This window comes from Phyllostomus discolor, chromosome 2 (genome assembly GCF_004126475.2).
Source record: "Phyllostomus discolor isolate MPI-MPIP mPhyDis1 chromosome 2, mPhyDis1.pri.v3, whole genome shotgun sequence".
Taxonomy (NCBI): Eukaryota; Metazoa; Chordata; class Mammalia; order Chiroptera; family Phyllostomidae; genus Phyllostomus; species Phyllostomus discolor.
The window spans coordinates 210,230,774-210,242,139 of NC_040904.2; the positions used below are offsets into that span (position 1 = coordinate 210,230,774).

Here is an 11,366-nt window from a genome sequence, read left to right on the forward strand (position 1 = left end):
TGGTCACACCAAGAAGAGGGAGACTTGAGTGAGGTCACCCTGACTCCAGCCTAAGGGTCCTGAGCTTCCATCGCTCCCGTCCAACTGGTCAGGGCAGGGCAAGGCGGCTCTTTGAATAAACCTGCAGGCTGGGGACGTCTGAGTCCATACGCAGGATGGGGACGACAGCAGTGGGTCACCGTGTCCAGGTGCTTCCAACCTGCCAGGCTCACTCGGCACTGGCAGGCGGGACCCCACTTCGCCCTGGCCCCGGGGTGACTAGCACCGTGTACGGATGAGCGAATTGAGGCAGAGAGAGGGGCCGCTGGCTTGCCCAAGGTCACCTGCCGGAGGACCCCTCCGTTCTGAGTAGGGGAGGCACTGCCCGGCCTCCAGGCGGCCACCTCTCCGCGCATCGGCGGTGCGGGACACCGCGAGCCCCTCTCTGGCACAGAGCGACCTCGGCGGCCGGCGGCGGACCGCGGCCGGAAGCCCCCGGCCTGGCCTGACCAGGCCGCCCCGCCCGCCGGAGCCGAGGCCCTGGGACGGGCCGGGGGCGGGACGTCGGGCGGCGGCGCTTCCTGGCTCCCTGGTCCGCGGCCGGCCTGGCCACGTCACCGCCCAGCCGAGAGCGCGCTGGCTGAGCGCTGGCACCGGGCGGAGCTCGGAGCTCGGAGCTCGGAGGCACGGACAGGGGCCGCGGGACCCGCAGCCTGGGCCGGGGACGTGGCAGCCGCGTCGCCCGCCAGAAAGTTTCCCAGGAGTTGGCTGCGCCCGAGTGCGGGGCCGGCGGGCTGGACCATGAACGTGTTCCGTATCCTCGGCGACCTGAGCCACCTCCTGGCCATGATCCTGCTGCTGGGGAAGATCTGGAGATCGAAGTCCTGCTCAGGTGAGGGGCGGCCCGGGTGGGAGGTGGAGGACCCCGGGGCCTGGGCCGCCGCGCCTCTGCTGGCCAGCCCCACACCCCTGCCTGCAGGGCTTGGGGGGACCTCCTGATGTCTGCTCAGGGTGGGGACTTCCGCTTGGGGGTGAAACTGTTTGCATGGCTCAGCTTCCAAAGAAAATCTAAAGTTGTACCGTATCAGAGAAGGAGGACCCTGGAGACTGTGGAGGGAGGGTGGGCATGTGCTTTTCCCTCCCCTCACAACCCCCCCCCACCTGCCGCCCCCTTTGCCAAGCTTGTCGGACAAGGGTAGGTGACACCCCCTCCCTGGAGGCATCCCCTGTGCTCCACAGGAGAAGCGCGGATTGAGGCCCATTGTTCTCTCCACCCTCCCTTGGGGGGGGATGGGGGGTGCAGAGGAGGCAGGAACACAGAGGCGCCTCACTCTGGCTTTCTTCTGTCCTCACACCACTCTCCTGCCCCCTCCACATCCTCCAAGGATCCCCCCCCCCCCCCGCCCCCGTGTGTGGCACAGGCGTCTGTGATGTGGCAGGAGTGGCCAAGCCCAGCCCGGGCAGGCGCGGAGCTGCCCCGAGCAAGAGCCTGGGGCGCGCAGGAGCGTGGTCCCTCTTTGGCCAATCGTCTGGCTGCCCTGTTGGGGCTTTGGAGGAGTTTCGGGGCTGGGCTGGGCTGGGCTGGTGCCGGCCACATAGGTCCAGCGCATTCAGAGGCCGCCCAGGCCTCCTGCAGCCATCTCTGTCTGCGGGGTCCTGCCGGTGTCACCCCGGGCTGGGCACGGGGGTGGGAGGACAGGGAGATGAGTGTGGGCTCCTTGTCGGGGCTGAGAGGCAGGGAGCCCACCCCTGAAGGCTTCTCAACAACGGAGCAGGTCTGGGCCGGGTCCTGGAGGATGGGCAGGGCATCACCCCGGAAGGGTGTGCTGTGTGAAGGACGTGGGAGAGCAGAAGTCCAGACGTCCCAGACAGCAGGGCAGGCCCCTGCAAGGGTGAGCAGCCCAGTTTGGGGGTGGTCCCAGAGGGAGGTGAGGCCAGGGAGGGGGTGGTCCAGATGTGACAGGGTCCTGTCCGACAAGCGAGGGAGCTGGGACTGGAGGGTCCCAGAAGGTTTGGGAGCCAGGGACCGGGTCTCCAAAGGGGACCGCAAGCTGTGCGGAGGGTCTGAGAGCCGGGGCCGAGGTAGCAATGAGGAGGCCCCCCGCTGGGGAGGCTTGGTGGTGGTGGGGAATGAGGGCTGCGTGCTGACGGGAGGGTCACTGCAGAAGGAATGATTCCAGATCGGGAGGCCATTCTGGTTTGGGGTTCCTGGAGAGATGGGCACTCACAGTCCCCAGTCCTCGGAAGGGGGCCCAGAACTCTGAGAGGGGAGATGGGGGTGCAGAAGGCTGCGCTGAGGGGAAGAGCCGGGCTTGGACTTGTCCCTGCACCTCCACGGAGGACCCTGGGCTGGGTGCACAACCACGACGAGGAGGGGGCGCTGGACTAGGCCCCTGGCAAATAGCGGGGGTGGCACAGGCAGGATCCTGGCCTGGGGAAGCCGGCGGTCCAGCAGTGGGAGACCGCCAACAAGCAATGGTTTTGGAGCTCAGTGCCGTGGGAAGAGAAGGCACAGCCGGTGTGTGTGTGCAGAGGGCCGGCACAGGCCTGGCTGCCGTCTGCGGAGGTGAGGTGCCCGGATGCCACCCCGTCAGTCCGAGCAGCGGGGCCTGGTGTGACCCTGCTGACTCAAGGCAGGCAGCAAGGGACTGGGGCTTTTTGCCTTGCTCTGCCCCTCACTCAGCGTGTGACCTTGGGCTTCGGTGTTCTTGTCTGCCAGGTTCGAGGGAGGGTGACACCTGGTCCGAGGTCCCCTCTGTGCTTAGGAGCCCTCAGGGACTCCGGCCAGGTGCGGGCCCAGGTTCTCTTCCATGCCCTGCGTCTCCACACGCAGCTGGCCTCGGCGGAAACTAGCCATTGCTTTCAGAAGTGCGTGGAAACCATTGTGTTCCAGATCCCCGGGGCTCCTGGGCACCGAGGAACATGCGAGCGAAGCCCAGGGGCCTGGCAGGCTGAGGATGGAGTGAGGGCAAGGGTCGGGGGAGGCCGTGTCAGCAGGAGGGGGGGGCAGGCATCCCCCACCAGGGCTGAGCCAGGACCCTGCTGCATCTGGCTGAGGGCCTCCGGGCAAGGCCTCTGGGGGGCTCAGAGAGGTGCAGCGGCAACGAGCACCGCCCAGAGCAGGTCCGCATCGCCTCCTCCAGGGGCTCACTCCCACCCCGGCTGCGGGGCCAGACCCCCGGGGAGGCACTCGGAGGCACCCACGTTCCCCCTGAGCGCTCCTCAGTCCTCACACCCGTCCTGCCCCGGGGGTGTAAGGGGCCCATTTCACAGGTAACTGCAAGGCTCAGGCTTGCCATGCTGGTGGGAAAGCTGGGACACGGACCCAGGGCTCTCCGGAACATTAGGGGCTTGAGTGGGGTTCATCTTGGGTCACCAAGAAGACCGCTGTCCCCACCCTGACCTGGCTGGTGTGGCTCAGTCAGGTTGGACTTCGTCCTACAAAGCGAAAGGTCATTGCCAGTTCGATTCGGGTCAGGGCTGTGCCTGGGTTGCAGAATCAGTTCGCGGGGTGTCTGCAAGAAGCAGCTGATCGATGTTGCTCTCACATTGATGTTTCTGTCCCTCTCTCTCTCCCTCCCTACCCCTCTCTCTAAAAATAAATAAACAAGAATCCTGTGTGGTCGGAAGGAGCCAGGCCCTGAACATCAGTTCTCAGCGCCCAGCTCGGCAGCTGCTACGTTACATTTAGTATAAAGTCCAGCAGTGTCACCAGGCCTGCGGGGAGAGGGGGAGGAGGAGTGCTCAGATGTGGGGCCCCCCGGGGGTGCAGGGTGACCCAGGCAGGCCCTTTAGAGCCGTAAGGATTTGGTTCTTTATTTTAAGGGTCCTTGGGAGCCACTTAAGGGCTTTAAGCAGAATTTTATTTTACAAATAGCCCACTGGCCACTGGGTGGAAGTGGGGGAGGGATGGGCAGCCAGGGAAAACTTGGGAAGACCCGTTGGGGGGGTCACTGAGGTGGGGAGGCTGGGCTGATGAGCGGCACTAAGAAGCAGGGAGTGGGAGGGGCCAAGGGAGAGAGACGCAAGGATGGCTCTAGGTTTTCTGGCTTGAGCATTGAGGGGTGTGGTGACCTCTCCGAAGGAAGGCAGACAGGAAAAGGAGGGGGTTCGGGAGGGTCTGATGAGTTTGGTCAGGCAGGGATGTATGTATGGGTCAGGATGGGGAGGAGAGCCCACGGCTGGAGTGTCCCTGGCACGTGGGCTGTGCTGGCGAAGGGTGCAGGGAGACGAGGGGTGTAGGTGGCGGGGAGGACAGAAGCGGCCGGAGGAGGGGAGAAAGCAGCGGTATGGGCGGTGCTCAGGACAGACCGGGTTTGGGACGACAGGTCCAGGTTGGGTGAGGGCAGAGTTGACCTTTGATGCAGAAACATGGGCGTGTTGATGAGTGTGGCGTGGTGCAGCCTCCAGCCTGCGGGGGGCGTGAGAAAACCAGAGAAAAGGTGGGCGGGGCCTCCGCTCCCCTCATTCTGGACCCATCTCCATGATGTATCCCCAGCTGGGCAACTCAGTTGGTTAGAGCATCATTTCTTTCTTTCTTTTTTTTTTTTAAAGACCTTATTTATTTATTTCTATATAGAGTGGAAGGGAGGGAGAAAGAGAGGGAGAGAAATGTCAATGTGTGGTTGACTCTCATGTGGCCCCCACTGGAGACCTGGCCCACAGCCCAGGCACGTGCCCTGACTGGGAATCAACCGGTGACCCTTTGGCTTGCAGTTCGCACTCAATCCACTGAGCCACCCCAGCCAGGGCGAGGGCATCATTTCAATACGCTGAGGTTGTGGGTTCGATCCCTGGTCAGGGCACATACAAGAATCAACCAATGAGTGCATCGGTACATGGAGCAACAGACTGCTGGTTGCCCCCCTCTCCCTCTCCCTGTCTCTCAAATCAACACATTAAAACAAATAAACCCAAGTGGCCCAGAGGAGACGAGGGAGCCTGCCAGGTAAATGCAGCTTCATTTCCGGAACCGGATCCTGGGATGGGAGAGGGCACCAGTGTGAAAACTGGGGAAATGCACAGGAAGCCGGCCGCTTGGTCGGCCGGGCTGCGCCCACGTTGGTTTCTCAGCGCGGCCAGCGTCTGTGGCTGTGCGAGAGGCGAGCGCTGGAGGCAGGGCCCGTGGGAGCCCTCGGCACTGTCTCCGCGACTCTCCTGTCAATCCAAAGTTATTAAAAAAAAAAAAAAAAAAGCTAAGAAAGAAAGAGGCCAAAGCAGATGAGGAAATGGCGTAGCAAGCATGACCCCAGTTCTGTCATCGCGATGCATCCATACATGTCACATGTGTGCACATGTGTGCCACGTGTGCACATGTCTCGTGTGTACGGAGGGGCCAACAAAGATTTGGAAGGGTCCACACTGAAGCTTTGGGATTCGGGTGATGGCGGCTTTTGAATTTACAGCTTTATGTGTTTTCTGAGTTTTACAAAGAGTTAAAATAAGCTTAACATTTATGAATAGAAAAAAGGTTTAACATTTTTTTAATTTGGAGAAAGGAAACAGAATGCTCCCCTGGCCCCCTGCCTTCCTCCACCGGCCCTGGTCTCCCCGGTGAGTCCTCCAGCACACAGAGCTTTGGGGGTTGTCAGTGGGGCCCTGGGGGTGGAGCCCCCCAGCCCCCAGGTGAAGGGGCGTTTCCTGCCCCTCGGGCGCTCCAGTGCCTGGGCAGGCCGGGCAGGCCCTCGTCCTGGAAGGCGGCTGCACGCTCTGGAGGCCTTTCCCACTGGGGCTCCAGGCGGTCTCCGGGGCGCACGGCCTGGGCCTCTGGGTCCTCATCGTCTCCTGTCTCCCTCTGCCACAGGCATCTCGGGGAAGAGCCAGATCCTTTTCGCTCTCGTCTTCACCACCAGGTACCTGGACCTGTTCACCAACTTCATCTCCATCTACAACACGGTCATGAAGGTGAGGGGGTGGGAGGCCGTGCCGGTGGGGCCTGCCGAGAGGGGCCGTCTGGGGAGCCAGGCCGTGGGGCCGGGCGGACCGGGTCAGAGTCCCGGCCTTGCTGCTCGGCAGCCGCGGGACCTGGGCTTGGGTGAGACCTCGGGCCTCCGTGTCCCTCAGCCTCCTCCGAGAAATGAAGATACTAGACCCTAGTTTTGTGGTGAAAACTAAACGAGGTAATGAAAGTAAATACACAGTAGCTGTCGTATATTAAACATTCAGTAAATGCTAGCTATTATACTGGTTAAAAACATAAGCAAAAAGTCCAACAAGGGACGCCGAGCTTTCGAAGGACTTACTCAACCATCCGTCTGACAAATGCTTGTTGAGAACCGACTGAGAGCCCGACACCTGGGCGAGACGCACGGGGCGCCCGTGCTCACAGACACTGCGCCTGGACTGGGGGAGAGATGATGGGGCAGGCAAGGGAAACTGGTGAGGGTTGCGGACGAGGCTACGCAACTAACTCAAACAGGGCGATTTGCCCAGCGTTTGTTTTGTGCTGGGCTGTGTGTCAGGGGCTTGGAATTTAGAATCAGGTGTTTAAAATTTTTTAAAAATAGGGTTACAGCCCTGGCTGCTGTGGCTCAGTGGATTGAGTGCCAGCCTGTGAACCAAACGGTCACCAGTTTGATTCCCAGTCAGGGCACATGCCTGGGTTGCAGGCCAGGTCCCCAGTGGGGGGCACGAGAGGCAACCACACAGCGATGTTTCTCTCCCTCTCTCCCTTCTTTCCCCTCTGTCTAAATTGTGTGTGTGTGTATATATATATGTGTGTGTGTGTATATATATATTTAAAAAGGGCCTTTCTGAAGAGGTGACATGCAAGCTGAGAGCTGAGGGACACAAGGAACCAACCAGCCATGTGTAGGTCAGAGAAAGTATGTTCTAAGCAGGCGTAGCTGGTACAAACACCCCCAAGACAACACAAGCGTGGTGCACACAAAGGACAGGCAGAAGGCCAGTGTGGTGGGAGCTCAGCCAGCGAGGGCCGCCCACCGGTGGTGGTGAGGCTGGGTGAGGGCAGGCGGTGCAGGTGAACGGTTTGGATTTAAGTTCATGATAGGAAGCCGCTGCGTTGAAGGATGGCCGTTTTACAGAGGGAGAACCTGAGCGTCTCCAGGTTCTGCTCTCATGTCACAGGCCCTGGGCGGGAACTGTGGGGCTGTGTCAGAGTGAGGCATTTTCTGAGCCGTCAGCCTGCTGTCCCAGCTCTTTGAGGCAACACAGAGCTGTGCGAGGAGCCAGGTTCCAGAGTCAGGAAAATGGGATGTAACTGCCTAGGTATTGGTAACAGAGACTTAAAACAAGAGTTTTAATTAATGAATTAATTCATTTATCCATTCATTTATTTATTTATTTTTAGAGAGGAAAGGGAGGGAGAAAGAGAGAGAGAGAAATATCAATGTGCAGTTGCTAGGGGCCGTGGCCTACAACCCAGGCATGTGCCCTGACTGGGAATCGAACCTGTGATGCTTTGGTTCGCAGCCCACACTCAATCCACTGAACTATGCCAGCCAGGGCAAAACAAGAGTTCTTTTGATAAGGGTTTCTTCTTTCCTCACTCATAACATGCAGTCTGAGGGTGGGCACTCCAGGGCTGAGCTGGCAATTCCTTGTAACGTCCTGCTCTGCAGCCTTGAATGGGACCGGGACGGAGAGGTGGTGGGCACTCCCTGGACTCATTCACTCACTCCAGCACTTGCTCTGTGCTGGGCCCTGAATGAAGACCTGTAAGAGGGACCATCCCCTCCCAGGGGACACGCTGTTACTCAGACATTTATAGAACCTGTGCTCGTGGGCGGCAGCGAGTATTTTTAGGTAGGGCTATGGTGACAGGGCACACGCACCTCATTCTCACGAGAAAAGACGGAGGAAACCACCTGAGTTTCCCAAGTCCAAACCATTCTGCAGGCCAGTGCGGTCCGACCCCCAGCTGCAGCATCGCATAGGAACTTGCTGGGGATTTAAGTCCACAGACCCACTCTGACCTAGGGAAGCAGGAACTGGGGACAGGGGCTGTCTGCTGTGTGATTTTGACGCACGTTCAAGTTTGAGAGCCTCTGGCCCAGGAGGTCTGAGCCCAGATCCTGAAATCTCATGCTGGAGGGCCACCACCGTTAGAAAAGAGGGCTTTTCTGAAGGAGTGGTGATCCAGGGCTGAGAGTCCCTGAGAAAGAAGCCAAGTCCCACATGGCTGCCTAGGAGGCTGAGGTTTTAAAAGTGCCCGGAACGCCCCCGCTAAAGCCTCCCAGAAGATGGACCCGGGCCTTCCTGCCCAGCGCTTTACAGTGAGGAGGGGCCTGGGCACCTTCCGTCTTCCCGTGGCACTCACTGTCAGCTCCAATTAGGAGCACTTGACACAGGGTCATTAGCTGCAGGTTCTAGGCCACTGGGCCTAAGAAAAACGGCAAACGCATCTCACCTCTTCCACCTTAAAGCAGGACACTAGCCATTAGGTTTGGTAGGGCCCAGCTCAGGGTGGCTCTGAAGCCCAGCAAGCAGGCTGGGAGGTGACTTCACCAATTCCTGTGTCTCCCCGCTTTTAGGTAGTTTTTCTCCTCTGTGCCTACGTCACAGTGTACATGATCTACGGGAAATTTCGGAAAACCTTTGACAGTGAGAATGACACATTCCGCCTGGAGTTCCTTCTGGTCCCGGTGGTCGGCCTCTCCTTCCTTGAGAACTACAGTTTCACTCCCCTGGAGGTAAGGGAGGACCCTGGGGCACTAACTCTCAAACACAAGCGTGCCCCCCCTGGACTCGGGTAAAGCCTGCTGTTGTTTCCCAGTGGGTGCGGGTGGTGCCGGTGGCTTGCTTTGTTACTACCGTGACTGTTACATTGTTAAAAAAACTACTACTCACATCCTTAAGCTCCAAATCTAAAAACTAGCAACAGGTTACCTCCACTGCTCCATCTGAAAACGGGGAGGCCTAGCGAGGCTCACACACAGCATTGCAGCAGCACTTAGACCTTCAGTCCCAGTGACTGGTGGGCGCCAGAGCACATCCCAGGCCGAGTTCAACTCGCCAAGTCGGAGCTGCGGCCCGACAGGCGCCAGGAGGTGCCGGTGCCGGTGTTCACAGACTGTATTTTGAGAAACCGTGGCCTCAATCAAGGAGAGTTTATACGATAAAATCCTGCCAACACTTATAAATTATGACAAAAGCACGCTTCTTAAATGGGGTGGAATATACTTAAAATATTAGAACTATTAATGTGATCTTTTTTTACTTCACTGTACTCTCTCCAGTTAACCTATTTTAGTAATTCCTTCAGAGAGAGGGATCCCTTCTCGGCCTTGTCTCCTTGGTCTAGATCCTCTGGACTTTCTCCATCTACCTGGAGTCAGTGGCCATCCTGCCGCAGCTTTTCCTGATCAGCAAGACGGGCGAGGCGGAGACCATCACCACTCACTACCTGTTCTTCCTTGGGCTGTACCGGGCCCTCTACCTGGCCAACTGGATCAGGCGGTACCAGACTGAGAATTTCTATGACCAAATTGCAGTGGTGTCTGGGGTGGTACAAACCATCTTCTACTGTGACTTCTTCTACTTGTATGTGACCAAAGGTAGGCACTGGGAGAACACAGCCGTGTGTCGGCACTGGCCCGAAGTGCTCCCCTGTAACGTCTGAGGGAATATGCAAGTGTGAACGAGGCAAGGCTTGTGCTGCTTATCTTAACGGGGGGGGGCAAACTCGTACTTCAGGAAACGGTGCCATGAAAACAGCCCCGATAGGATGTACAGGGAGACCCCTTCTGAAGCAAGAGCCAGCTCGGTGTGATTAAAGACAAAAAGGTAATCTGGCTGCGATCTACAAACCTGGATGTAGCAGGCAGCAAGACCAGTACAGGCCAGGGTAAGGGATTTACGCTGCATTCTCTACCGAAGGAGTCATTTCGATGAGCAATCCGTGAGCAGCCAAAGCAGGACACTAGTTATAGGGAATTGCAATCGTCCAGAAAAGGGGTCATCAGTGGAAACTGAGACATGGGCAGGCCTGTTAGTTCAGTTGAGGGACTGCTGATGGAATGAATGAGATGTCACTAAAGGCATGAGATGCTAAACTTACGGCCTAAGGGGGTGGTGGTGCTGGCACTGTCACCAAGGTGGAGCTCAGCGAGATTGCAATGAACTTTCCTCCTTGGCTTTACCATCTGAATGGCTGTCAACTGGGCGTTAGAGATACTAAGATCATGCAGTTATAAACAAGCTCTTTCATCAGTATAGAAACTTCTAATTGCATGTCCATTTTCTTCTAGTCCTTAAAGGAAAGAAGTTAAGTCTTCCAATGCCAATTTGAGACCCTCAGAAAACAAGGGCACGAACCCAACTATGTGAGATGTTCTACTGAGGGACTCATACCAATGTTAATGCCAGAAGAATGCTCAGTGTGGATGGACTCCAGCAAAGCACTGACGACTCCATCTACAGGACCTCAACACCACCTCCCCCCTTACAGAAGCAACGAAAAGACCTGGGCCACGCACACAAACGCCGTACCACACGTTAACGAGGACATCAAGAACCCCTGAGGCTCATGCGTAAAGCTGTCCCTCCGAGTACAAAGCAAGACACTAACTTACAGGCTTTGGCGAGACTGTAGTAGTTCCACACCCAGTATTTAATCTGAGTAACAATCCTAGGAGGGTACCAGTAGTGTGGCCATTTACCGACAAGGCAACGGATGCCCAGGGCTTTTACCTACTAGGTATTGCTTTATTGCTTTGTAACTCAGATTTCTGCATTGCCACCAACCCATCCCACCTCTTTCACATTTCTAGGTGCTAAAGCAATTTCCAACATCCCCAACCCTGGCTGTGAAGCAAATAAAATCTCTTAAGGAGTACTAACTGCCACTGGACTACAGTCAGAATTTTTGAGTAATAAAAAGTTCACACCTTATTGTCAACAGTGTTTATTTATACCTACAAAAGAAAACAAGATGGTATCAAAAGGACAATTTACAAACTAAGAATAACAACATAGCTCTTAGCATCCTGTGCCTGAACGTCACACATCTACAAATCTTTCAAGTCTTAACGCAACAGGAATGTGTTCAGAGACCAGCAAGGACATGAATAGAGCGCGCTGATCCCAAGCAAAAGCCACCAACCTTGTAGATGAGAGAACTCCACACATGAATTGTTGGGGAGGGATTGGGGTGAAGCGGCCCCATGGCTTAGTATCGAAATCCGTTTCCTAAATGAGTTTGAACTATTACCACGAAACCTAGGTCCCATGAGATCTCGCCTGCTCACGTTCTGAAACAGAGGCAGACCCTGAATTATGCGCACCCGACACGGAGGTGGTTACTCTAGAGCGCTAGGGGCGCTGCTCGATTCCACCTGTGCTCAGGCTGCGGTAGCTTTTGAGGTTTGGAACACGCTGTTACTCTGACTAGGTAACATCCCTGGTGGACAGAGAGAGCAGAGGCCTCT

General features: G+C 57.1%; 1 protein-coding gene across 1 annotated transcript; it reads left to right on the forward strand.

Annotated features, from left to right (window-relative positions):
• Nucleotides 1-578: 578 nt before the first annotated feature.
• KDELR3 (KDEL endoplasmic reticulum protein retention receptor 3) lies at nucleotides 579-11,346 on the forward strand. Its single transcript, XM_028532626.2, has 5 exons — nucleotides 579-871; nucleotides 5,783-5,883; nucleotides 8,472-8,630; nucleotides 9,242-9,494; nucleotides 10,188-11,346. The coding sequence occupies exons 1-5, from the start codon at nucleotides 781-783 to the stop codon at nucleotides 10,226-10,228; spliced, it is 645 nt and encodes a 214-aa protein (XP_028388427.1). The 5' UTR covers nucleotides 579-780; the 3' UTR covers nucleotides 10,229-11,346.
• The last annotated feature ends 20 nt before the right edge of the window (nucleotides 11,347-11,366 follow it).

What these genes read in the sequence shown, in the direction of transcription:
- KDELR3 (XM_028532626.2), top strand. Translation starts at nt 781, where the DNA reads ATGAACGTGTTCCGTATCCTCGGCGACCTGAGCCACCTCCTGGCCATG. An exon ending in GAGATCGAAGTCCTGCTCAG is followed by an intron (nt 872 to 5,782) that starts GTGAGGGGCGGC and finishes CCTCTGCCACAG; the next exon opens with GCATCTCGGGGAAGAGCCAG. An exon ending in TCTACAACACGGTCATGAAG is followed by an intron (nt 5,884 to 8,471) that starts GTGAGGGGGTGG and finishes CCCCGCTTTTAG; the next exon opens with GTAGTTTTTCTCCTCTGTGC.